The sequence below is a fragment of the Mus caroli genome, unplaced genomic scaffold (assembly GCF_978045245.1).
Source record: "Mus caroli unplaced genomic scaffold, Mus_caroli_1 scaffold_1, whole genome shotgun sequence".
NCBI classification, from domain to species: domain Eukaryota; kingdom Metazoa; phylum Chordata; class Mammalia; order Rodentia; family Muridae; genus Mus; species Mus caroli.
Genome location: NW_028227256.1, coordinates 177,522,568 through 177,549,324, shown reverse-complemented (window position 1 = coordinate 177,549,324; position 26,757 = coordinate 177,522,568). Strand labels below are relative to the sequence as shown.

Here is a 26,757-nt window from a genome sequence, read left to right as displayed (position 1 = left end):
GTTCAGTTCTCAATAGCCACAACAGCTCATGACCACTTCTAACATGATAGAGAATCCAGTGCCCTCTTCTTGCCTCCACTGGCTTCTTCATGTACATGGTGCACATAACTCATACATGCACACACACATAAAAATAAGTTAAAAAAAAATTACAGAGAAAATTTAGGCTGAATTGCTGCTGTCTTAGTTAGGGTTTTACTGCTGTGAACAGACACCATGGCCAAGGCAACTCTTATACGGACAATATTTAATTGGGGCTGGCTTACAGGTTCAGAGGTTCAGTCCATTATCATCAAGGCAAAAACATGACAACATCCAGGCAGGCATGGCGCAGGAGGAGCTGAGAGTTCTACATCTTCATCTGAAGGCTGCTAGCAGGATACTGACTTCTAGGCAGCTAGGATGAGGGTCTTCAAGCCTGCACCCACAGTGACACATGTACTCCAACTGGGTCCCACTTCCTAACATTGCCACTGCCCGGGCTGAGCACATAGCAGGCCGTCACAGCTGCCTGCTCTGGGATTGACTGTATGTTCTTTTTAATACTGCCAACTTATGTTTTACATATTAGGTAAGCAAGAGTTTTAACGTTTTAGTGACTTTGGTATATTGTTATTTATTTCATCTTTTACAATATTGTGATCAAATCCAGGACCCTACATTGGTAGGCAAGCATTGTCTTTGAATATACTCCCAGGCCAGCCTTGTATTCTTATATAGTAACCACTATCATGAATAGTCATTGTCATTGTGCCAACCTTCTGTTATTTACACCCTATGTACCTTTCCAGTCTTCCTCTCTCTAGGAAGGAAGGCTAAGGTTCAGGTAAAGGACTCTAGTATCCAGGCTATCTTATTTATAACTTACTGTGTAGCCCAAGCTTTTTCTCATACTTGTTTTGAGATTCTCCCTCTAAGATGCTGAAATGGCTGGCATGTGACACCATGCCTGGTTCATATGGTCAAACCCAAGACTGGTGCATACTGGATAGATGAGCACTCTACCGACACACACCTCCAGCCCACAATTGCTCTGCTGGTGTTTATGTAGATTATATTCCTTGCAGTTGTATTGTTGCTTTCTGACCTACAGATAATTTTAGTTTTCATAATTAAGCAAGAGTAAACCTCTAAAACAAGTCTGTCAGTGGGATCAAGTTGAACTCTGTATTAATTTCTCTTGCTGTGGTAAAGCACCATGACTATGGCAACTTATAGAAGGAATAAATGCTAAGAATTCCTTTATTTATTTATTTATTTATTTATTTATTTATTTATTTTTGTTTTTCGAGACAGGGTTTCTCTGTGTAGCCCTGGCTGTCCTGGAACTCACTCTGTAGATCAGGCTGGCCTCGAACTCAGAAATCCGCCTGCCTCTGCCTCCCAAGTGCTGGGATTAAAGGCGTGCGCCACCACGCCTGGCTGAATTCCCTTATTTTTTACAATAAGCATGAAATAGAGTGAGCACTGAGAATGGGCAGCTCAAAGCTTCTCATTATCACTCACTTCATCTGACAAGGCCTCACCTTTGAGACCTCACCTAAGAGTACCACCAACTGGTGAGCACGTGGTAATCCATGAGTCTCTGGGAGACATTCTTAATCAAATTGCCACAGACAGACTATAACTGCCAAAATGCACAGATTCCCAGACTGATGGTAGACACTCTTCAGTAAGTGTTACTTCTCACAGAAACCAGTTCAGAGCTTCCACTTGATGTCTTCAAATGTTATCCACGTTTTCCACTTAGATCTTGGTTTAGATCAGCCAGTCACCTACTTCCAAGCCATGCTTCTTACCTCCCCACATACATTGTCAGTTTATACACACGGGTCTCCAGTTTTGGTCCAGTGTTCTGTTCATGCTAAGTGTAACTACCATGATATCCTGACTTTTCCATGTCAAACCACACAAACTTGCAGTTCTTTCTGCATGTTAGCTTCTACTTTGTTTTTCTGCTATATAACACTTAAATATTAGAAAGCTACTTAAAATTGAGGTTCCCAGATACAGCCAGACACAATGGTACAGGCCTTTAATCCCAGCACTGAGAATGCAGAGGCAGACAGATCTCTTAAGTTCAAGGACAGCCTTGTCTACATAGTAGATTCCAGAACAGCTAGAGTGAATTCCAGAACAGCAAAAGCTATAGAGTGAGATCCTGTCTTGGGCGGGGTTGGGGGTAGTGGTGGGGTGCCCAGATGTCTTTTTGACATTAGTAAGGCTCATTATATATCAGTATTAAATCAAACTTTCAAGTTAATTTTTAGTTGCATGTGTAATTATCTTTTGATTCTGTAAGTAGGTGACTTTCCCACATGTTCCATAACTTTTTGAAACTTTGGTACTGATTTCAGATGCATGGTTGAGGCCTGGAACTTACTGCGACAGAACTCAAACAGAGTAAATATAGAGGAATTATTAAAGCACGCTTATGAAGTTTGTCAGGAGATGGGCTTAATGGAGGATTTACTGAAGCTGCCATTTACAAACACTGAGCAGGTAATCACTGATCAGTATGGACTTCAAAAGAAATGTAGGGTCAATTGATAGTTTACAAATCTGCTTTGTTCTTCTAGGAATGCTTAGTGAAATTTTTACAGTCCAGTACCACTGTTGAGAATCATGAATTCCTTCTAGTTCACCATTTACAGCGTGCCAATTACATTTCTGCCTTGAAACTAAACCAGACTCTGAAGAATAATCTCATGGTATGATTAATGTTGTCTCATTGTATGAAGCAAAATAATACGGGAAACTAAAACCTTTTTTACTTATTTTACAAGAAGTTAGAGTCTCACAACCGTCTCACTTTACATTGTGCTGAGCTTGAAGGATCTGCATTGGTGCGGTTATTACTGAGAGCTGAGAGTTACTGCTTATGTTCTCTGCATGTACCATTATATCAGATAGGTTCCGTCACCGAGAAAATGAAAGGAAGACAACTAGAGAGGAAGAGTTGTACAGCATAAAGAGCAGACCTTCAGAAATTAGACTGCTTTTAGCTTGCTCTGTACATATAGGATACCTTTTGAGCCTTGCTTTCCTGGTCTGTAAAATGATTCTTGAGAGCTTGTCTGTCTGGTTGCAATATCCAGCATATCCACATCCAGGGATGGACCTGACTGAAACATTGGGAGAATGAAGGAAATAAGAATGATAGAAAAGCTGGGATCTGCTGGACTGGACTCTTATGTAGATTCCACAGCACCCTGGAAGCTCAGTGTGTTTATTCTATACAGTTGAAACAGGAGGGAGGGCAGGGCTACTGCATATAGCTGAACAAGGAAGCTAGATTACTATATACAGATAAATAAGGAGGTAGGGCTTAAAATATATAGCTGGATCAAGGAAGGCAGATTTATTTAATTTTGGTAGAGCAATCTTCAGGTCAAGTATCCAAAGGAAGAAAGCTACATTTTCTATACATAGTATTAACATCCACAAATGGACCAAAAGAAACCTTTGCCACTACAACTAATGTGTGTGTCAGGGGTGTCACTCATTTTCCTGTGTACATGAGGCTTTTTGTCTTGACACGTCCATGGCCATGTCAGCAACACATGTTCACTCAAAGCTTACCCAGCTTTGAAGGAGCAAAGTGTGTGTTACGTTGTCCGAGTTGTGAAGCATCAGAGATTGGTGGGTGTTTGGGATGTATAAATGTGTATACAGTTAAGGAGGTATATGAAATCTGAGCTGGAAAAATGTAGATAAAGGAAGATACTAGATGACGTTCATAATTAAAATTTCAGGAATAAATCTATAGCAACACCGAAAATTAGGAAAATTAAAACTTTATAATGTATTTAATAGAGTGATCGTGACCCTCGATTGCGGGAGAGATCGGTGACTCGAAATTCTATATTAGACCAGTATGGGAAAATCCTACCTAGAGTCCAGAGAAAGTTAGCTGTTGAGCGAGCTAAGCCTTACCACCTGTCGACATCCTCAGTTTTTCACGAAGGTAAGATCTCATTGTAGAATGCTTGTACTCGGGCTCGGGAGGAGACTGAGTGGTTCCTTCCCTTCCTGAACTCCTCGCCATCATTTCCTTGCTTTGTGCACTTAATTACCTTTCTATTAATAAAGTCATGTGAGAGGTACAACTGAGTCCTGTATTTTTATTTTTTAAGTTTCTAGACCCAAACCATTATCAGCATTTCCAAAGAAAGCTATAACTGGAACAGTGTTAACACGATCTACGTTCATCAGCAATGTTTTATCTAAAATTGGAGAGGTGTGGGCAAGTCATGAACCTAGAAATGGCATCTCACTTTTTAACAGGTATTCTTTTCATTAACTTTACTTTTTTTTACTTTTTTTATATTTACTTACTTTGTGTAGTGGAGGGCATGGGTGTCAGGGTGCATGTGGAGGTCAGAGAACTGTTTAGATGAGTTGGCTTTCTCCTTCCACCATATGGGTCCCAGGGATCAAACGGAGGCAACAAGTGTTTGTTTGTTTTTTAAAATACGAACTAAAGTCCTTCTACACATACTCTTTCCTGAGCTGCAGCAGTGTTCCTGGGTGAACCGTCATTGTTAGCAAGTTTATTACCAAATATAAAAAAATGAAAACTTCATTTAAGTTAGCTACTTTGTTAAAGAAATGGTTTACATTTTAAACTCTTTTTATCTGTGGTGTGGTATGATGGGATCAGAGGCTTTCCCAGGCAGCTCTCTCCCGTGGAGGTCTACCTGCTCAGCCTTCTTTCTGGCCCCACATAAGATTTTCAGATGACTGTTTATTGCTATCTGGCAACAGTGCAGAGAGATACACAAAGTGAGGAGGAGAAGTCCTTTGCTCTCTGTCTAATCTCATAGATAACCATGTGACACACAATTTAAAACTGAGTATTTTTTCTTTGTAGTCCTAAAGCAGAACAGCCATCTCCTGTAGTACACTCTTTCCCACACCCAGAGCTTCCTGAGGCGTTTGTTGGAACTCCAATTTCAAATACATCCCAGAGAATTTCTAGGTGAGACTGTCTTGAACAATTTTGAAAAAACTGTACTTGTCTTAAACAGGTAATATTTTAAATTATTAAGCATTCATTTGAATACTTTCTGTTCTAACTTGGGAGTATAATCATTTTATGAAATTATAAATCAAATTACACTTATTTCTGTTTACTTAGTTCATGTGGCTTAATGAAAATAAGCAAGCCATATTAAAACTCTGAGAAAAACAAGCTGTCAAACTTTGTTTTGTTGACCACTAAAAGAATGTTGAAATCTTGGTTGACTCGGTGATGATGTCTTCTGGGCCCACTGAAGTGTCTTGTGTTGCTTAGGTGCAGTAATAGTTGATCTTTCCCAATAAATTAACTCTTAATGTCCTCTTAAAATATGAAATTGTGAGGTTGGATGTCACATACGCCTATAATCTCAGCACTTGGGAAGCAGAAGCAGGCAAATGTCTTGAGTTCAAGGCCAAGCTGTTCTACAGATTCCAGACAGCCAAGGCTTGTTAGCAGAGAAACCTTGTCTCAAAAGACAAAACAAACTCAATGAAATTGTGATTTAGTATATATTTAAGAACACTGGGTACCTGAACTGTACTCATACTTATTACTAACAGAGAACATTGTTTATTCTGAACAGTAATGCCTACTCACTATAAATTTTAGCTGTTTTGTCAAAATTATACTTATTAATTAATTAATATTAAAATTGAGTTTTTACACTAACAGTAAGGTACTTGGTATTTTAAAAAAAAGTTGGAATCAGAGATGTTTGGACCTTTCATAATTGGGCATATTCTGAAAGTTTGGACTGAATTTAGTTAGATGGTTTCTAATATGAGATGATAGGAAGTTGATGAGCGTGAGTGTGACTCATGTTTTGTCTTTTCCATTAGCTGTAGTTTCCAGCAAGCCACTGCCTCTGTCCCCTCTACCTTAGCAGCAAAGTGTTGAAAGGGAGGCAGTGAGAACTCTGGAGACAGCTTCTAGGGGTTTCTGGTCTGCAGTGTAATGAAAGCGAAAGAGGACAGATCCTATTAACTGTGGTTATGTGCCTTCTCAGAAGATGGGTGCACTCCCCAGTTCTGTCTTCCATACTGATTTTGAAGAAGTGGGACCAGTCAGTCAGCCATGGCACTTCCACAGGCTTACATAATCGCTTCTGTTTGTTTTGTTTATGTATATAACTAAAAAGTCCATTATTTGGATCACACCAAAAAGTTGAGGAAATCCCAATACCTAGCGAGATGCTTAGCATTTGCTTTATATAACATTTCTTATCTTGATTCTTTTTTTGTTTGTTTGTTTGTTTGTTTGTTTTTTAATAGGCTTACTTATTTATTATATGTAAGTACACTGTAGCTGTCTTCAGACACTCCAGAAGAGGGAGTCAGATCTCATTACGGATGGTTGTGAGCCACCATGTGGTTGCTGGGATTTGAACTCTGGACCTTTGGAAGAGCAGTCGGGTGCTCTTACCCACTGAGCCATCTCACCAGCCCTCTTGATTCTTTTTTAAAAGAATAATTTTGCCAGGCGGTGGTGGCACAGGCCTTTAATCCCAGCACTTGGGAGGCAGAGGCAGGTGGATTTCTGAATTTGAGGCCAGCCTGGTCTACAGAGTGAGTTCCAGGACAACCAGGGCTACACAGAGAAATCCTACCTCGAAAAAAATGGTTTCTGCAAATATTTTCTCCCTGAGTAACAGTTGATTCGGATAGGGTTTCTTATTTCTGGAGCAGCAAAGCTGGCTACTTTTCTAAGCAATTTCAACAGAGGTTTCCCTCACATTCTGGAGGAACTAAATGATGCTGTTCTTTTGTTGTTGATTTGTTTTTGTTTTTTGAGACAGGGTTTCTCTGTGTAGTCATGGCTATTCTAAAACTAGCTCTATAGAGCATACTGGCCTCAGCTCTGCCTACCTCTACTTCCTTACTGCTGAGATAAAGGTGTGCACCACCACCACTACCCTAGCAAGCATGCTGGTTTTATCACTAAAAATTAAAACCATAAGTTGAGGGTGATGGCATGTGCCTATAATTCTACTACTTGGGAAGCAAGGCCAACAGGATCGGGAGTTCAGGGTCATCCTCTGTGTGTGTGTGCGCGCGCACACACACACTTAAACACAGCGAGAACAACCTGTACAAGTGGGCCACCAGATACTGTAACTTGAAAATGACCTTGAAATTTAAATCATAGGTAAAGTGAAGGTGGGCAACTGGAGCTCTTTGTTTTTAAATTGTTATCTACAGTTCCTAATTCTTTTTTGCTTTTGAAAGAATGTCAGACTTTTTAAACTAATGCTGACAGTTTTATTACATTAATATACTTACCTAAAATTAGGTTTACATATTATGATGTTTAATAGTGAGCACACAGATATCTATTTGTATTTAATTACAGATTACTGGATTTGGTTGTCCATCCTGTCCCCCAGCCTTCTCAGTGTTTGGAGTTTACTCAACAAAGTCCCACAAGATCTCCTTTGTGTCTGCTGTCCAGTTCGTTACCATTAAGTTCACAGTTTAGAAGGCCACATCAGAACACCTCCAGGCCTTCAGAGTTACTTTTACTTGAGACTCCTCTCATAGTTAAGGTTAGTATTACCTGCCTAGTATCCTAGGGAGTCGGCACTGTTGTCAAGCAGCACATAGAAATTAATCTAGTTACAGCATAACTCTGGATATTCAAATGTATTCATCTTCATTCTTACGGTTATGTTTTTTCTCTTTCTTTGATTTATTTTGTTTTGTTTCATTTTCAATTTTTTCAATACATTTTCTCTTTGTGGCACTCTCTGTGCTGGAACACAGAGATCTGCCTGCCTCTGCCTCCTGTGCTGGTATTGAAGGTATGAGCCGCCACTGCTACCCAACTCTGGTTATATTTTTAAAGTACTGTATTTTTACTTTCTTCTTAGACAGTTGATTAAGTTTATACTTTTTCTGCTTAATATTAATGATGTTTAAAAAATAATGCAAGTCTGTATATGATTGTCATAAATTGTCTTTTTTAAAATGCTTTTGTGTTTTTGAATTATTTATATCTATATTATTGTTGACCATCATCATGTTGTTGTTGTTTTCCCAAATACTATGTTGGTGTTTTATCTTGCAAATACTTTGTTTTTAGGCTTATTTTCTCACTTGTTTCATTTTGAGCTAGTGTTGTCAGGTGATCTTTTAAAAGGCTTTTCTTCTACTGTCCTTGATAAATGACTTAAGAAGAAAACAAACCCAAACTGGTAGTGACTGGTAGCAGTTAGCATATACATTTTTCATTTTCCAAGTATTTTTGCATATGGTGTCTTAGGCTCTGGTGTTAGTGTGATTCTGCATATGGTTTTTCGTTGGTTGGTTGGTTGGTTTGGTTTGGTTTGGTTTGGTTTTTTTGGACAGGATCTCACCAGTCACCCAGGCTGGACTAGAACTTAGATGCAGCTCAGAGTGGCCTAGAATTTGTAACCCTCTTGTCTTAGCCTCCTGGGTTTGAACCACTACTATGCCCAGCTCCTCTAAGTTTCTTGTGTAGTAATATGGACTAAGTCGGGGGGGCGGGGGGGATTGTTTTTGGTTTTTTTCCCCATTATTTATTGTGTTTATTGGTTTGAGGAGAAGAGGTTCCGTCTCTTATTGTAAACTAAGGAATTCTTATTTTTCAAATTGAATAAGGGATATTTCACTAAATGCTGTTATGAAAATAGTTTAAAAGAGCTCGATGTATTTGTTAGGTCCTAACTTATACTGTCCCCTATTCCTGACTTACAACATATTTCTGTCCCTTTTAATTCTCTTTCCCCTAAAATCACATTTTTATATTCTCTGTGACTACAATCAGAGGAAATTAAAGGTTTATTTATTTATTTATCTCTTTATCTCTTTTTGAGGCGGGGTTTTTCTGTGAAGCCCGGGCTATCCTGGAACTTACTTTGTGGACTAGGCTGACTTTAAACTCAGAGATCTGCCTGCCTCTGCATCTTGAGTGCTGGGATCAAAGGCGTGTGGCTTTTTAAGAGAAGGTTTTCTTTCCTTTTCTTTTTTTAAAGATTTATTTATTTTTATGAATATGAGTACACTGTAGCTGTACTGATGGTTGTACGTCATCATGTGGTTGCTGGGAATGTGAGTTCAGGACTTCTGCTTGCTCTGAGCAGTTGGCCCCACTGACTCTGGCCTGAAGATTTATTATTATATCTTAAGTACACCATTGCTGTCTTCAGACACACCGGAAGAGGGCTTCAGATCTCATTACAGATGGTTGTGAGCCACCATGTGGTTGCTGGGAATTGAACTCAGGACCTCAGGAAAAGCTGTTGGTGCTCTTAATCACTGAGCATCTCTCCAGCCCAAAACTCTACTCTTTTCTTTTCTCTCTTTCTCTCTCTCTTTTCTTTTTTTTTTTTTTTGGTTTTCGAGACAGGGTTTCTCTGTGTAGCCCTGGCTGTCCTGGAACTCACTCTGTAGACCAGGCTGGCCTCGAACTCAGAAATCCACCTGCCTCTGCCTCCCAAGTGCTGGGATTAAAGGCGTGCGCCACCACGCCCGGCCTCTCTCTCTTTTCTTTTCTTTTCTTTTTTTTTTTTTTTTTTTTTTTTTGGGGGGGGTGGGGTGGGTGGGGTTGAGACAGGGTTTCTCTGTATAGCCCTGACTGTCCTGGAACTCACTCTGTAGACCAGGCTGGCCTTGAACTCAGAAATCTGCCTGCCTCTGCCTCCCAGGTGCTGGGATCAAAGGCGTGCGCCACCACTGCCTAGCACTCTCTGAAATTACTGTCTGCACTTGTGTAACTTACTTATAAACACTAAAACTGGGATTCTCTTTGCTCTTCATCATAGAAAGCTAAATCTTTGGCTCTGTCAGCTACGTCTTCTGGATTTGCCGAGTTTACTCCTCCATCCATCCTTAGGTCTGGTCTTCGAACAACACCTTTAGCATCTCCCTCTCTGTCACCTGGAAGATCTCTCACTCCGCCTTTCAGAGTTAAAGAAACTAGGATTTCATTCATGGAAGAAGGCATGAATACACACTGGACTGATAGAGTAAGTTTGATAAGCAAAACTGAGATTTTTTTTTTTTTAAATGAACTTTTGTGGATAGTCTTGAAACTACAAAGTAGATCTGAAAGAAACCTTTAGCCTATATTTGGGCTAAGCCAATATATATACCTTCTATAGGTTAAATAAAATTGTGGTGTGTGTATGTGTGTTCCTCTTCTATTATTATACTATTAAAAGGACTAAGAAACTGTATATTTTGATATTTGGTGACATCTCTTAATGGTTTGGTTTTTATTGAAAGACTGTGTGGAGTGCCATTTTAGTTTATATTAATAGAAATCTACCCACTTGATCATTTTTAATCGTCTGTCCTGTACATTGTATTTTGTTTTAATCAGTGACAAATTATTCATTAGAGAAATATTAACAAAATTAAGTTTTAGAATCACATCTAAAGAAAATTTGAGAAAGTAGGAAGTGTGGAAAGGATGGGTGGGTGTGGTTAGTGTAGACAGTGGGTGGGGGACCCTGGTGCTTTCATGCACTTTTCCTAATTTCAGGCTACAGATGACCGAAATGCAAAAGCGTTTGTTAGCACATCTTTCCATAAATGTGGACTCCCAGCAGAAACTGAGTGGATGAAGACCAGTGATAAGAATACATATTTTCCTCTGGATGTCCCTGCAAAGGACCCTCAGAAAGTGGTGGCAGAATCACTGGATGCCCATTCAGGAAGGCTGGAGAAACTGGATGTGAGCAAAGAAGACAGCACTGCTTCCACCAGGTCAGACCAGACCTCCTTAGAGTATCATGATGCCCCATCCCCAGAAGACTTGGAAGGTGGTGTTTTTGTGTCTCCCAAGCCAGCATCTTCCTCCACTGAAGTAACTTCCAATTCAGCTCTACAAACAGAGAGGGATAATGATAACGATGTGTTTAAGTCGGAAGGTACTCCTTCAGCCGTGAAGAAACAAATAGGTAGGAATTCTTTGTACATATTCAAAGTTGTCATTGTTATCTACAGTAAAATTTGTAATAGAATATTTCCTAACATAGTAAAGTGACAAGACTAAATAATTTTCTCAGTTTGCTAGATCTTACACAAGGTAATTTTATGTCAGCTTATGAAAATGGCTTGCCTTCTTTCATTCCTTCATAAGCAGGTAAGATATTTGATGACAGCTTGTATGTGCCGCCCTTTACTGAGCCATAGCATTTACTAAACAGCAGAAGGCGTGCTGGCGGAGGGGGGGACACACTGCAGTCCGCCTGAACACATCCAGTACCTAAGACAAGTAGAATAGTGCCAAGTTTATAAACTGGGGGACTATTGGAATGTTAGACTTTTCTAGCGGCCTGTTTGCTAGAAACCAGGACTTTGATTCTACTCCCTGCCCTCACCTCTGAAATAACCACATGAAGGTCATAATGAATGTCCTCCGGCCTGTGAATCTATTGTCTTAATCATTTTTTTTAATCTACTGAAAAATTGGCTATTTCTCAATGACGGGGATTGTCTATTTAAATATTTTATGTGCCCTAGTAGAAAATCACCTTCTGCCCCCCACAGTCCTTGCTGACTGTTGCCTGTCAGCAGTAATGCACTGAGAGTACTTGCTGTGCGTCCTATAGAGTGTGGTGGGCTGTATTGACAGACACGTAGCTGTTCTGGATACGGGGCCAAGGGAACATCAGAAAGGGACACTTGGTTTAGAATCGATGAACCAATTGCCTACTTTGCATTATTAGATTTTTTTAAGATGTATTTATTTTATGTTTGTGAGTACACACTGTAGCTGTACAGATGGTTGTTTGTCTTCATCTGGTTGTTGAGAATTGAATTTAGGACCTCTGCTCGCTCCGGTCAACCCCTCTTTGTCTGGTTGGCCCTGCTCGCACAGTTCCTGCTTGCTCCAGCCCAAAGATTTATTTATTATTATACATAAGTACACTGTAACTGTCTTCAGACGCATCAGAAGAGGACATCAGATATCATTACTGGTGGTTGTGGGATTTGAACTGGGTACCTTTGAAAGAGTAGTCAGTGCTCTTATCCACTGAGCCATCTCACCAGCCCACGTTATTAAAATTTTATTGAGTGATTTTATGTAAGGTATTTCCTTAGGTCTGTAAAACTAAATGCATACAATAAAAATGTGTCATCTGACTGGGGATGGATAATCCCCAGCACCAAGTTAAGCACATAGTGTAGAACTGTAATCCCAAGTTCAAAGTCCTCCTCGGCTGCAGAGCAAAAACTATTCTAGGACATTTGAGACTTTGCTATCCCACCACCCCTTCCCCTCAAAAAATGTATCGTAAGTAGATTCTCTTTGTTGTTTATGGGCTAGACTGAATGAAGAATTTGTAACAGGTGAGTGAGTCTGTTTAGATTGTGGTGTCTTGAACAAACATAGACGTTAACATGAGTTGTTCTAAGAACTTTAGGATTCTCATAAATAAAAAAAAAGTGTGTCTAGAATTTTGGGCAGGGTTGTTAATTTTTTGTTTTCCAAGACAGGGTTTCTCTTAGGTAGTACTGGCTGTCCTGGAACTGCATGCAGAGCAGACTTGCCCAGGCCTACTTCCTTTTTTTAAGTGCTGTATTCCACTAAAATATTTAGATAGTCACTAGTAATAGGATGTTCATAGTGGTATCTTTATTAGCCATTTCTGCAATATTAAGCTGTCTCAAATAGAAATCTTGGAGGGGGATACCAACATAAACCATAGAGTGAAGTAGATTCAGTTTGAAATCTCAACCTCTAAACATGATTTGTGTTCTTCTGAGCTAAGCGTGAAATTAATGCTACGGTTTTTTTCACCTACCTCCTTGGATGTTGAGAATTGAGTTAATTTAGGGAGACCTGTTAGACCCACCGAAAGGGAGAAGTTTGAGTTAAGAGGGGCCCTTGAGCTAGGCCCAGATAGTTAGATGGAAGTGCTAACAGCCTGATACCAAGGAATTAAGACGAGAACAAAAGAAGTAGGACCAGCCATTTCTGTAAAGACACTGACCATGGCCTTATCTGTGTGGCTTACAGGCACGGGAGACGCTGCCCTGGAAGCACTTTCAGAACTGAGTCGCTTGGCCCCTGCTGGAGGAGCTGAAGCTTCTTCTGGTGTGTCGTCAGTCTGTGAAGGGTAAGCTCTGCGAACAGAGGAGAAGGTTGGAGGTACTGCTGAGGCTAGGCATGGTGATACGCATCTTAATCCTAGCACTCAGGAAGCAGAGGCAGGCAGATCTCTACGATTTCAGGGCCAGCTTGGTCTGCAGAGCGAGTTTAGGACAGCTAGGGCTCTGTTACACAGAGAAACCCTTCCTCAAAGGAAAGAAATGTGAATAAGAACAGTGCACTGCTCTTCCAGAGGATCCAGATTCAATCCTAAGAACCTACATTGGGCATCTCAGAGCTGCCAGTAGTGCCAGCTCCGGGGATCTGATGCCTCTGACCTCCTCAGATCACACACACACACACACACACACACACATATTTAAAATAAGTTGGTTTGGGAGAGGCCACCATTTCCAAGTGCTTGTTGTTCTTTCAAAGTTCCCAGGTTCTATTCCTGCCATCCATATATATGAGATGCTTCACAGCTGTCTATAAACTCCAGTGTCAGGACACTGAGTTCAGGACCTAATCATTTATCTAAAATGATAAAATAATAGTGTATGCCTTCTTGGTCCATCAGACTAGCCAGTCACTGAGCTCCAGGTTTAATGAGAGGCTGTCTCAAAAAAATAATATAGAATTCATAGACCTCTGTATCAAAAAACAAAAGGCCCAAACATGATTTTGATAGTCATTCAAAAATATGCTTAAGAAGTACCCACAAAGCAAAGGTGATGTCCACCAGTGCTTGCTGTCTGAAACGTGGTCTAGTTTAGGTATGGTGACTCACAGGCTGAGAGAGGAATGTGAGTTTCAGGTCAATCTGGGTTATTATAGGGAGACTGTCTCCAGCGGTGAAGAGAACCCCCAGGCTAGCAGATTGGTTCTAGGTCCTAATTATACTCAAGTATAAGGTTACCTTAAAGTATATGCTAGCACACTGCTTCTGTTATAGAGTCAGCTGTCCTAATCAATCAGTATGATCACTCGTGCCACCCAGCACCTTTCATTCAACACTTTTAACACTGTTGTGGAGGATAAACAGTGATAACTTTAATGCTTTGAGGCTCTATGATCAATTTAATAAAACTAACCCACATAGAATTTTAATTTGTAAGGCACCGAATGGCTCATTACCTTATGAGTGAGCAGTGGGTCTGATATTAAACCCTACCCACAAAACTTGTATGATCATCTCTGTCAACTCAGTCAGACATTTTCTGCTGAGGATAAACAATGTAATAACTGGAATCTTCCAGTACTTCAACGAAAATAGTAGGAAAAATAAAGGATTTTCCTGGGGTTTTGGTGGTGGTGGTGGTGTTGTTCCTGTTCCTTATTTTTTACTTTTTCATTTTAATAAAAAAATGTTTCAGTAAGTTTGATGGACAGTTGCAACAATCAAGAAGCAAGTGATTATTCATATTAGAAAAGTTAGTTTCAATGAAAAGCTAGATGAATGTCAATTTTTGGCAAGCTAGTTTCTTTTTTCATTTGTTGTTTGTTTCCTCTGTGTAGCCTAGCTGACCTGGATCTCACTCTGAAGACCAGGCTGTCCTCAGATTCAGAAATCTGCCTGCCTCTGCCTCCCTCTGTCAGCACCTGGACAAGCTGGTTATTGGGCAAGTTGTGAAGATTTAGTTGTTGGGTATTAGTCATCAGCACTATAGATACTGTTATCTAGATAATCTCCACACACAGAAATCTCTGCAAATGTTTCAGAGACTGCTTTCTTGGGAGTATAGTGTTTGTCCTGTACTTTAGTTGGGACTTAGAGAAAAGCCCAAGTGATGGATAACTGCCGGAGTATTCTACAGCTTATCATTGTTTATTCTGAGTCATTTATCTTAATGTTTCTAGTTAGTACTAAAGTGCTGATGCTGAGCCTACCAAGTCGTAGGAAATACTGGACACTTGACAGACTTGGCTGAAAAACAAAGATGTAGTTGTAAAATGCCTGACATGTAATTTATATACTTAAAGGCACTTAAACATCATTTTACTTGTACTTTTAAGGCCACAACACCATTTTTTTTACAGAAGAGTAAACTAACTAAAGGAAAGTAGGAGAAAAAAAATGCAGCGGTGTTTATTTTATAAATTTTATAAAATTTACTCTTGTAAATTTTATAAAACTTAAAATGTTCTTTGATAGTGGGTTCTGAATTGTAGTTTTTATAACAAAGTAGCAAGTAAGAAGAAGGTGGGATAGGTGGGGTCTCATTCTCTAAAGTGTGCATTTCTGTTTCTCAAGGGAAACCTCCACTTCAAAACCCAAGACGTCGGTTCTGGGTGGGATAGAGCCTATTGAGAGCCGAGCCTCCACACTTACAGCAGACCACAAAGCGTGTATGTATCATTTAGGGCCTTGGATCAGTACTTTAAAAGAGTATTATTATTAGATTTTTCTTTTCTCAATTCTTCTCTGGCCAGCTTCCATGGAGTAAAAGCATTTTAAGGATATTAACTATCAAAAGAAACTAACTTTTTTGGGTTTTTTGGGTTTTTTTTTTTTTTTTTACAGAATAGAGTTTATTCAGGGCATGGGAAGGGGAGTTAAGAGGGTAGCAGAGGCAGAGAAAGACAGAGAGAGTAGAGAAGTAGAGACCGGCCATGAGCACGTTGAAGAGAGTGGGGAAGAGAGAGGGAAGGGTGAGGGGACAGAGCAGGAGCAAGACAGAAAGAGGAACAAGAGTGAAAACAAAGAAACTTCTAAGAACAGGGACCTTGGTGAGTTTTATGAACATACTTTCTTTTGGAACATGAAAGAGTAGCAAATAAATTACCTGTTCATAGCAGTTTATTTAAGGAAATCAATAAGTACATTACATAAATCAAGTTTTTAATATAACCACTTTGTTTTATACAAATATGAGAATGGTATTTTTATTCTGCAGGTTCACAGATAGAAGGAAAAGACATGGAATGTCTACTCCAAATACATTTTTTATATATTAGCTCACTTAATCTTGTTTTGTTTTTTTTTTTTTTTTTCGAGACAGGGTTTCTCTGTGTAGCCCGGGCTGTCCTGGAACTCACTTTGTAGACCAGGCTGGCCTCGAACTCAGAAATCCACCTGCCTCTGCCTCCCGAGTGCTGGGATTAAAGGCGTGCGCCACCACGCCCGGCTCTAGCTCACTTAATCTTAGCACTGTACTTTTATGGCATTTTCTAGATCTAGAGCCTGCACCACCACTATTAAACTTTTTGCCCTGTCACAGTGTGAGTGACATCTGGGGCAGGCTGGTGCATTTGATCTCAAGATTGAGACTGATATATAGGAGCGGCAGAGATGGCTCATGCTCATTGTTAAGAGAACTGACTGCTTCCCAGAGCTCCTGGATTCAGTTCGCAGCAACCACAGGGTGGCTCACAACCATCTGTCATAGAACCCGATGCCCTCTTCTGGTGTGTCTGAAGACAGTGTACTCATATACATAAAATAAATAAATCTAAAGACAGACCAATCTGTCTACATGACAACTCTAGTATAGCCAGGACTACCACATATAGAGACTGTCTCAAAAACATATAGGAACAACAAAAAGAAAATGAAATGGAATGTATATTTTTTGTAAAATAATCTAGGGAAGATTCTCAGCATGTAAAGTAAAACCCAGGTTACTCAATTTTGGTTACCAATTTACACTGTCTTCCTGGGTCTGTGTTGTGCTTTGGGAAGAGGAGGTAGTAGGTGACTACAAGCTGCACAGGTCTGAATGGGACTGCTGTGGTCTGCACTTTATTGTATGTTGTTCCTGGGTATGTTTTGTCTGATACACACTATCTTCCTGTGAAATGTGTGTAGTAGGGCTTGGCAGGTACTCTAGAGCTAATGCTATCTGCTATTGTAACTATCATGACATCATCAGTACATTTAATTAAAAAACTTATTTAATACTTTTATATAGCAGTAACACAGGACAAGACATTCTGTCCCTTAGTATTATAGCCTGTCATTGAATAAGTATGTTCTATGCTGTACTACTTTTTGGTAAACATTTGATCACAATATTTTTGTCAGGTAATGTGCTTTGTGTATTGAGAGGGGACAGTGGGTTATGGTGGCAAACACGGGTGAAAATCATGTCTCACTGAATTAATATTTATAGACTAAGAGTATGAGCCCATTAAAAAGTATAGGGCTATTTAATCAAACTAAACATAGACATCTTTTTTCCCTCTTGAGGTTATCATGTTTTGTGTCATTCACAAATGCCAAGCCTCATATTGACATAAAACTTAGACAAGAGACGTGAAAGGGATTTCCTTTTTAATTGGGCTATAAAATTATGACATATCTGAGAAAACATCTGTACCTATTTGGATGATTGCTACCAAAAGAAAAACGCCCATCCATTTTATAGACAGCTGCAAGTCAAGGTTGCAGATGTCTTGCAGAGTCGCTGATGAAGGTGGCCAGTTTTTGAGGAGTCTGGAACCCCTTAGAGTAGTTACCACTGTGGTGACTTTGACAATAATGGCAAGAATTGCATTCCAGTTCGGAAAAGCCAAGTGATTCAAGTATGAAGTTTTTCTTCCATGTTTGCCTTTGTGGGAAACGTACACATTGTTGAACCTATACAGAGGAAGAGTCACAGGCAGGCCTTCCTCCTTGAGATATTACAAACTTTCTGGTAGTTTATTAAGATAAAACTCTTAAGTCTAGGTAATTCTTTGCTTTTTGAGTTATATGAATCTAGCTTTTTGTCTGGAATGTTTAAGAAGTTACTCTGGTTTTGTTTGTCTGTCTGTCTGGTTTTCCAGCTGTGGCCAACACGGTTGCCGATGTTGAAAGCTCTGGGTCCACCAGCTCCAAGTGCCCTGTTACCTCTGAACGCAGCCTCGGCCAAAAACTAACATTAAACTTAAAAGAAGATGAAATAGAAGCTCATGTACCAAAAGAGAATGTTGGTTTACCAGAAGAAAGCCCTCGAATTTCTGCTGGTCCTTCTGATACTCACGAGATTCATGTAAAAATATTACTTTTTTAATGCTTTCTAAGTTTTAGTATAGTTGGGCTTTAAAGATGATCATTTAAACTTAATCTGCTCATTTGACAACAACATTTTTAAGATCTCAAAATATAAGTATAAATATTTTGTGGCATATAAAGTAACACAAACTTTAAGAGATTGGTTTTTATGTAACATCAAAAGATTATATTAAGGCACAATTAATATAATATTAATATTAGCAGTTTTGTTGTTGCTCATTTGCTTTAAAATGGAAGGGATTTTTGTTTTGTTTTTTAACTACTTGAGACATTTAGACATCATTTGTAATAAGTGAATATAGTAAACAGGATCTCCCTGCATATCTGGGAGAGAGACACTAGAAAAAGAATTCTTTTAGTACTTGATAGGACTTTCTGCTTTTCTACAGTCTTATCAAATCCCTTTCACGAGTAAGGGACATTTGAGTAAATGGAGTTAGGAATAACTCTAACAATTCTTCTAACTCATAAAAATCAAATTGTATGGAATTTGGGGAGTTTATTCATAAAGTCATCCACATTCATCTTTTTAAGATTCTCCCCTGAAATAAATGGCACTCAATTTCCTATTTCTAAAGTTTGGAGGCAACAAATCCATGGGAGTAGGTAATGGGACTCCTCACTTCTAGGTTGGGTCCAGTCTGCCAGTTCACTATTTGGGGAGTGGGAAAATGTCTTTGTCTAGGTGGGTGATGATGTCTACCTTCTTGGTCAGGAGATCTCTCTGTTACTCTCTACCTCCTCCTTTTTCTCCCCTTCCCTTACCAAAAGGTAAATGCAAGGACCATTCCTTCTTCCACCAAACCCTTGCAAGAGAGGTACTGAACTTGAAAGCCTTAGGAATTTCATGGTTTATGCAGCCCCAGCAAAGGGAAGAAGATTGAGTCTAGCCCAAGGGAGCTTATGTAGGTGAATTGTTCTTCAACCTTACGGGGATCATGCTGTTTAGAAAGTGTGGATAGTTAGGTAATTTGGGGATTATTGTTTGGGGTTATTTCCTTTTCTCTAAGTTTTTTCTTGGTAAAAGAATAAGTCTTTAATTTTCTTAGAATTGTTAGCATAATGATTTTCAAGATTTTGTTAATGCTGTCTTTTTAGCTAAGAAAATGTGGGATTTCTAGTTTAATTCCATCCATAATGTGTGTAGTTATTTTGATTGAGGTTTCATTTCTTAAATGGATGTTTCATGACATATGCCATAAGTCAAGTGTAGTTTGTATTTTAAAATGGACACACAAAGAGTAAGATGTCGTTAAAATTCTGTGTGCTTTAGATCAAAATGAACTTTATAATTCATTAACTAGTTTCTTTACCTTTGATTCATTTTAGCTAATTGGATGTGAAAATCTTGAAGTTCAAAATTCAGAAGAGGAGGCCAAGAATCTTTCATTTGATGAGTTGTATCCCTTAGGGGCAGAGAAACTTGAGTATAATCTCAGTACTATTGAGCAGCAGTTTTGTGACTTGCCTGATGACAAAGACTCTGCTGAATGTGATGTTGCTGAAGTAGACGGGGAACTTTTTATGGCCCAGAGCAACTTTACCTTGATTTTAGAAGGTGAAGAAGGAGAAGTTGAGGCAAGTGACTCGGCAGCACCTAATGTGTTACCGAAAGCAACCAACACAGCAACCAAGGAAAAACCTGTGTGCCACAGAGAACCCCATAATCAGGAGCGTGTTACAGATTTGCCATCTGCTGTGACTGCTGACCAAGAATCCCACAAGGCAGAGACTTTACCGTATGTGCCTGAACCGGTTAAAGTGGCAATTGCAGAAAATCTGTTGGATGTAATTAAAGACACCAGAAGTAAGGGAGCAACTCTGGTGGCAGCAGGTGAGGCTGGTGATGAGGACAGAGCAGTGATAACCCCAAAGGCTGCACATTCGTCCAGGCTGACGAACTCTACACTGAAGACTGTTAAGGAAACACGTGCAGAGGCTGTAAATACCAGCCAGAGTGATGACATGGTTTCTTCTCGAACTCTCACAAGAAGGCAGCACGCCCTAAGCCTGAGTGTCACATCAGAACAAGAGCCTTCAGCAGTTGCCACTCCTAAGAAGAGAACTAGAAAAATAAAAGAAACTCCTGAGTCTTCTGAAAGGACCTGTTCTGACCTAAAAGTAGCACCTGAGAACCAACTGACAGCTCAGAGTCCTCCCCCTCCTAGGAGAGGAAAGAAGAAGGACGTTAGCCAAGGCACACTGGCAAGTTCTGGTGCTGTAGAGCCAGAGTTGGAACCTCAGGGTACGCCGGGAAGACTAAGGCTGAGAACGCAGCCACCCGAGCCAGCAGCTGAAGAAACTCCTTCTAGAACAAAAGTCAGGCTTTCATCTGTTAGAAAGGGAGCCCCTAGAAGACTTAAGAAGTCTGTAGAAAATGGGCAAAGTACAGAAATTGTAGATGATCTCAAAGGGAGTGAAGCAGCAGGTCATGACAGGACTGTCACAGAACTGAGGAGTGCCAATTCAGAAGATACTCAGAATATGGAGTATAAACAAGATGAACACAGTGACAGGCAACTGCCTCTAAAACGAAAGCGGGTCAGAGAGAGAGAAGTGAGTGTGTCAAGTGTGACAGAAGAGCCAAAGCTTGACTCATCCCAGGTGCCTCTTCAGACAGGACTCGATGTACCTGCCACCCCTAGGAAACGTGGTAGACCCAGGAAGGTAGTTTCCTTAGAAGCTGATGGTGGCACAACTGATAAGGAACAGACAAGTCCCCAGAAGAAAGACGTTCCGGTTGTCCGGAGATCTACACGGAACACCCCAGCTAGAAATGTGAGTACTTTAGAAAAATCAGTTTTAGTGCCAAATAAGGAAGCTGCTCTAGTGGTGACATCTAAGAGGAAACCTACAAAGAAGTCTGCAGAGGAAAGCTCAAAAGATCCATCATCAGCAGTCTCAGACTTGGCGGATGGAGCAGCCCACCCAGAGTCTGCTGACCGAAAGGAAGGACTGCTTGCCGCCGCTGCTCTCACACCATCTGCCCAGGGCACAAGGACTAGGTCTAGAAGGACCATGTTGTTGACGGACATTTCTGAACCCAAAACTGAGCCTTTATTTCCTCCTCCTTCAATGAAGGTTCCAAAGAAAACAAAAGGTATTTAGTTTTATTCATTTTTATCTTTCTTAGAATACAGAGCCTAAAATTTTGAGTGGTTTTTTTTTTTTTTTTTTTTTAGTTAATTATTTGAATTGAAACACAAAAATTTTTTCCTTAAAGAAAAATTGTGTTTAAAAGACAGAACACCTACTCCCAAAAAACCCAGACCACCAGATAAAATGACCTAAAGGTTTGTTTCCAGGTTGATGTTCAAATTGACGATTATCCAGATGCTCTATGGCTTTGTGTCCTACAGTCCATTTGACACGGGTCTATCTTGTTCTCTTTCCTCTCTGTCTTTATATCTAAGTAGCTTCATTTTGTTTCCCTTTAAATATAACTTTTTGCTGTATTTAAAAAAAAAAAAAGTCTTCTGAGCCAAACAGTGCTTGAAGTTTAAGAAGCAGCGTTCTTGTTTGGAATAGTGTAGCAAACACCTTACTTACTCTCTGTCGTGTTAACGTAATTTTCTATATAGCTGTTTTTCTGTTAAAAAAAATACAGCTATTACAGAAAATTAGATAATATGCTTTAATCCATGGATGGTCTTATTAAAGAATAAATGGAATAAGCCAAGCATGGTGTACCCCTGTAGTCCCAGTGTTGAGGCAGCAAGGCCACCTTGGGCTGTGTGGCAAGACTCTGTATTAAACCACATGCTACAGTCTGAACGTACTTACTTAGTGATCATTTTCAGAAACTCATGGTAGAGGTATATGTTAGAGCAGGCTCATTAGCCTCTGTGGAAGCCAAAGATCGGCCATTGGTGTCTTCCAGTGAACCTGGAATTCAGCATTTGGCTGAATTGGCTGGTCAGCAGACCCTCCACATTCTGCTCTATTTTCGCCTCCCAGCACTGAGAATGTAGGCAGTTTCGATGTTGTCCAGCATTTTACATAACTGCAGGGACCTCCTCATGCCTACACAGCAGGCATTTTACCCACAGTCCTCTCCACATTTCCTGCTTCAAAGCTCTAAGCATATATGAGATTATAAATTTGGTCACGTGACATTTCAGGTCACTAATACCCCCCTGGTGCTTGAACATCTTCCTGTGGGATATTCTCATGGTTTAAGGACTCCTGTGTTAGAATAGGCACCTTTTATTAGGAAGCTGGGGGTACAAGAGATAATTGAGAGTTGGGGTCTCATTTTGAAGTTGACCACAGTGGAGTCATTTGACCACAAACAGTAGCTAGTGCTGCAGACTAGAGCTACCTCTCCTTCTCCCCAGAGAGCTGTGTTCCAGCCCTGGATTTGTCTTGTCATTTTTAACTTTTTAATCCTAGTAATACTGTTCATTGAAATGTTTCTCTGAAGTTTGCAGAGATGAGGCGTCATCTTACAGATAGTAAAACTTTGTGTCTGCCCTAAAAGAGGTGTGTTAAAGAAACCAGGACTAGGCCAAACATTTTAATCTGATACTAAATTCTTAAATTCCTTTTTGTTTTTTTGTGACAGGGTTTCACTTTGTAACTTTGACTGCCCTAGAACTAGCTCTATAGACCAGGCTGACCTCAAACTAACAGATTCACCTGCCTCTGCCTCCCAAGTGCTGGGATTACAGGCATGTACCACCACCGCCAGCTAAATAATTCTTAGTCTTAAAAGTAAATGAGGAAGCTTAACTGGAGACTAAGGTGCTCTGGGAAAGCCAAAGACAATGGATGTTGCTCCAGTAGCGCAGAGAGATGTGAATATAGACTTGCATTGTTAACAGTAGGAAGGGGCCCTTGCCACAGAGGCCTGCAATGTAAGGTCTGCTTCTCATAAGCTGGTGGTGGCCTGCAATGTAGTGTCTGCCTCTCAGAAGCTGGTGGAGGAGGCCTGCAGTGTAAGGTCTGCCTCTCAGAAGCTGGTGGGGAGGGTGTCTCATGCTGCTGATGCTCTTCTCTTGGGAAGAGCCAGGGCTTTTATGGGCTAGGGAGGTGACTCAGTCAGTAAAGCACTTGACTTTCAACCTTGACGACCTGAGATTGGATCCCCACGATCCATGTACATGAACATGATACACAGCCCAACAATGGGGGATGGAAGGGAGAGGCGGAATGCTTGTGAGCCAAGTAGCCTGGCCTGTGTAAAATTCCAGTGTAAGATCTATATCAACCAAAAGTTGGAAGACACCTGGAGACCAGCCCCAAAGGCTGTCCTCTGACCTCCATAGACAGACTCCTGCATCTACACAAAAGAGCACACACAAAGGCTCAGACAAGTTTGGGGTTGGAGTTTGTTTTTGTTGGGTTTTTTTTGTTGGTAGCGGTGGTGGTTTTTGTTTGTTTTGGGTTGGGGTTTTTTTTTTTTTTTTTTTTTGAGTAGTGGTGTTTTATTGTTTTATTTGAGAGAGAATCAGGCCAGCTGAGCCCCAAACTTATCATTTTCTTACCCCTACCTCCTAATGGAATGATAGGTTTGGGCCTTCATGGCCCAGCAAAAGTCATACTAGTAAGATTAGATGTCCGACATTGGTCGGCTGTCTATTTGTGTGTCTGTCTCTCTTTGTGTCCCAGTGATGTGGGCATCATACAGAACTTGTTTATAAAGCACTTGCTATATGCATCGGATTGTTCTGATCTTTACTGAGATAATTTTCATCTGTATCCTACTTTTTAATTAGCTGAGGCACAGGTAGTGAGTTCAGAGTCCCGAGTGTAGTCTCTGCACTGCTTCTGTCATTGCCACTGCTGTGGTGGTGCTGTTTAAAGGGGAGTCTGCATGCTGCATTTCTTTTCTATGGCTTACTTTACAACCCTCTCATTGGCCCCCCCCACGATCCTTCCCTGACCCCCTTAACTCTGAGCTGGTGCGGGCCCCCACTCTGGCACTTTAGTTATTTTTAAAATGTCTTCATTTGCATGTAATATTGTATAGATCTTGTTTCAGGTTTTTATGTACATAACAGTGTGGTCACATTCAGCTCTCCTCCCTACCCTTTCACCCCTCTCCTCGTGGCTGCTCCCTCCATTTTTGTACTTCTTTTTTAACTTTTACTTTGTGTGGTTAATTACGGAGTGGTTATAACCTCCTACTACTTTTCAGCTTTAACTTGATAAACTTTCCCACCTGTCCACCCTCCCCTTAGAATGAGCAGCTCATAATGAGGGAGCTAGAAAGGGTTTGTTTTGATTTTTGGTGTTTGGAGACATGGTTTCTCTTTTAATAGCCCAGACTGTCCTGGAGCTCCATCTGTAGACCTTGAGCTCACAGAGCTCGGCCTGCCACCACCACCCAGCCTTAGGATGAGGTTTTAAAGTTGGAATCTCTTCTTTGCAAGTAAAATTGCTCTTGCAAATAAAATTCACAGTGTAATGAAAACCTCATCTAGAAATGGAGACTCACAGGCCATGTGGGATTCATTCAGCTCCTGAGAGGAGCTGAGGGTCAAACTAATGAGCAGTAGCTTTGTGCTGCCTGGAACCCCATTGTTAAGATGCGATAGCGTTTACTTGGAAGCCTTAACTGTTCATGCGCAGTGGACTTACTTACATGAGAAGGGGGTGTTTCGCCATCACTTTTGTCTCCTGATATGGATAATAAATGTATATGCTGTGTTGTCTTTGTTGGATGCTTTTGTCTTTCTAATGCATACCGTTTCTTCCAGGATTTTTGCTGCTGTATATTGATTGCCTTTTGTTTTGTAAACCGGACATAGTTACAGGTCGATGTTTTGTTTGTTTCCTGCTTGTCTTTAGCTGAGAACATGGAGGCCGCGGCCCAGCTGAAAGAATTGGTGTCAGATTTATCTTCTCAGTTTGTTGTTTCCCCTCCTGCCTTGAGAACCAGGCAGAAAAGTATATCCAATACTTCCAAGCTTCTAGGTGAACTGGTAAGGAAGGCATGAAAACATCTCTGTGATTATTGGGTTGTTTGTCTGTTTGTGTATAGGCTGTATACCCCTGGATTGTCTAGAAGTCATGATCTTGCCTCAGACTCCTGAGAGCTGAGATTAAAAGGATTTTTAAGTGATTTTTTTTTCCTAAGTAAATTTGTTGAAAAATAAAATTATATAAAGATGCACGTGGGCCAGAGAGATGGCTCAGCAGTTAACTGTACTAGCTGTTCTTGCAGAAAACTCAGGTTCAGTTCCCAGCTCACAACCTGTAACTCCAGTTTCTGGGCGATCCAGCCTTCTCTTGTAGCCTCCTGGGCTGCCGGGCATGCATGTGGTACGCACGCCCCCAAAACACTCAGACACAGGAAATAAAAATAATAAATATTTTTAAGCAGGGTAACTTACATTTATATCAAAAGCCCAAAATCCTGTGCTTGCTGTCTTTAAGACAGATCAGCAGCAATTTTCTAGTTACTGTTAGGAGTAAAGTTTTAAAACTAAAGTGCTTGCCAGGCATGGTGACATTCACCCTGAATCACAGAACTCAAGGCAGAGATAGGCTCTCTTGAGTTCAGTTCCAGCCTCTTCTATGTGCTTAGTCCTCAGCCAGCCAGGGATGCATAGTAAGACCATCTCAAAAACAAACAAACAAACCAACCAATAATAACAAACATGGCCCTTTAAATTATCTGGGTGTTTAGTTGAAGGGACAGTCTAATTAGTATGCTGAGTACAGTCATCTCTGCCCAAGTGCCTCTGTCGATAGAGGGATGGAGGGGACAGCTGTAGGGATTCAAATGAAACATGGTGTAGGCTTTGAGTAGTTTCTGTGGAAAGCATTCTAGGAAGGAAGAAAGCCATCTTTGGTGACCCAATGCCTATAAGATGGAGAGAACCTGGCCTCAGAGCTGAAGACATGTTAGGAGGGTGGGTGGTAGAAGTGTGTAGAGCAAATGCTGACAAAACAAGGTCCAGCCAGTGTGGGCTGAGGAGAGAGGACCATTCTAGTCTAGACCATCAAGTTTCTGTCAGACAGCCAGAGGGCTCTATGTAGGACCTAAGTGGGTTAACAATGCTTGACTCCTTGTCTGAGCAGGATACTTTTTAAATCAATACTTCAATCAATGTTTCATTACAGCCAGGTGGTAGTGGTGTGTGCCTTTAATCCTGGAACTCAGGAAGCAGGAGGAGGTGGATCTCTGAGTTTGAGGTCAATCTGGTCTACAAAATGGGCTACAGAGAGACAGAAATAGAGAAACCGTGTCTAGAAAGTCAAAGTCTTAATTGCTTAAGCAACTTATATTTTTAAATTTCTAACCCATAGGAGAGTGACCCTAAGCCATTAGAGATCATAGAACAAAAACCAAAAAGAAGCAGGACTGTGAAGACAAGAGCAAGCAGGTAAGCAGCCCCATCCTCCGTTCATCCCCTAGAGCCGAGGGGGTGCTAGGAAGGGTGAGACCACTTCTCACACAAGCCTAGCCTTGACATTGTGGAGTTCAGCACTTGAAGGTAACATTCGCCACAGAGTGAAGACTTACAGTTTATTGTCCACTTGGCGTGGTTGGAAGAGAAGATAGTTTGCCTCTTCATTAATTAAAGTCCCACAGCTGTCTCACTACTTAGCAGTATTACTGCATGTGTGGTAAATATATCCATTTGAGATGTCTGTGTGGAGCGGGGTTCTCAGACTGTGCTTAGGCTTGGCTGACTAATGAAAATACAAATTCCTTCCTCAACATGACACA

At 40.6% G+C, this 26,757-nt stretch overlaps 1 protein-coding gene across 2 annotated transcripts in view; it reads left to right on the top strand.

Annotated features, from left to right (window-relative positions):
* Ahctf1 (AT-hook containing transcription factor 1) overlaps positions 1–26,757 on the top strand; it is a 59,006-nt gene that overhangs the window by 30,315 nt on the left and 1,934 nt on the right. For both annotated transcript variants that reach the window (XM_021175618.2, XM_021175460.3), the window contains exons 22-35: positions 2,358–2,502; positions 2,580–2,711; positions 3,817–3,967; positions 4,137–4,287; positions 4,874–4,981; positions 7,373–7,565; positions 9,804–10,007; positions 10,526–10,943; positions 13,010–13,109; positions 15,336–15,430; positions 17,849–18,054; positions 19,407–21,177; positions 24,870–25,003; positions 26,334–26,410. In XM_021175618.2, coding sequence (XP_021031277.1) covers positions 2,358–2,502; positions 2,580–2,711; positions 3,817–3,967; positions 4,137–4,287; positions 4,874–4,981; positions 7,373–7,565; positions 9,804–10,007; positions 10,526–10,943; positions 13,010–13,109; positions 15,336–15,430; positions 17,849–18,054; positions 19,407–21,177; positions 24,870–25,003; positions 26,334–26,410 — 3,885 coding nt within the window. The remainder of the gene's footprint in view (positions 1–2,357; positions 2,503–2,579; positions 2,712–3,816; positions 3,968–4,136; positions 4,288–4,873; positions 4,982–7,372; positions 7,566–9,803; positions 10,008–10,525; positions 10,944–13,009; positions 13,110–15,335; positions 15,431–17,848; positions 18,055–19,406; positions 21,178–24,869; positions 25,004–26,333; positions 26,411–26,757) is intronic.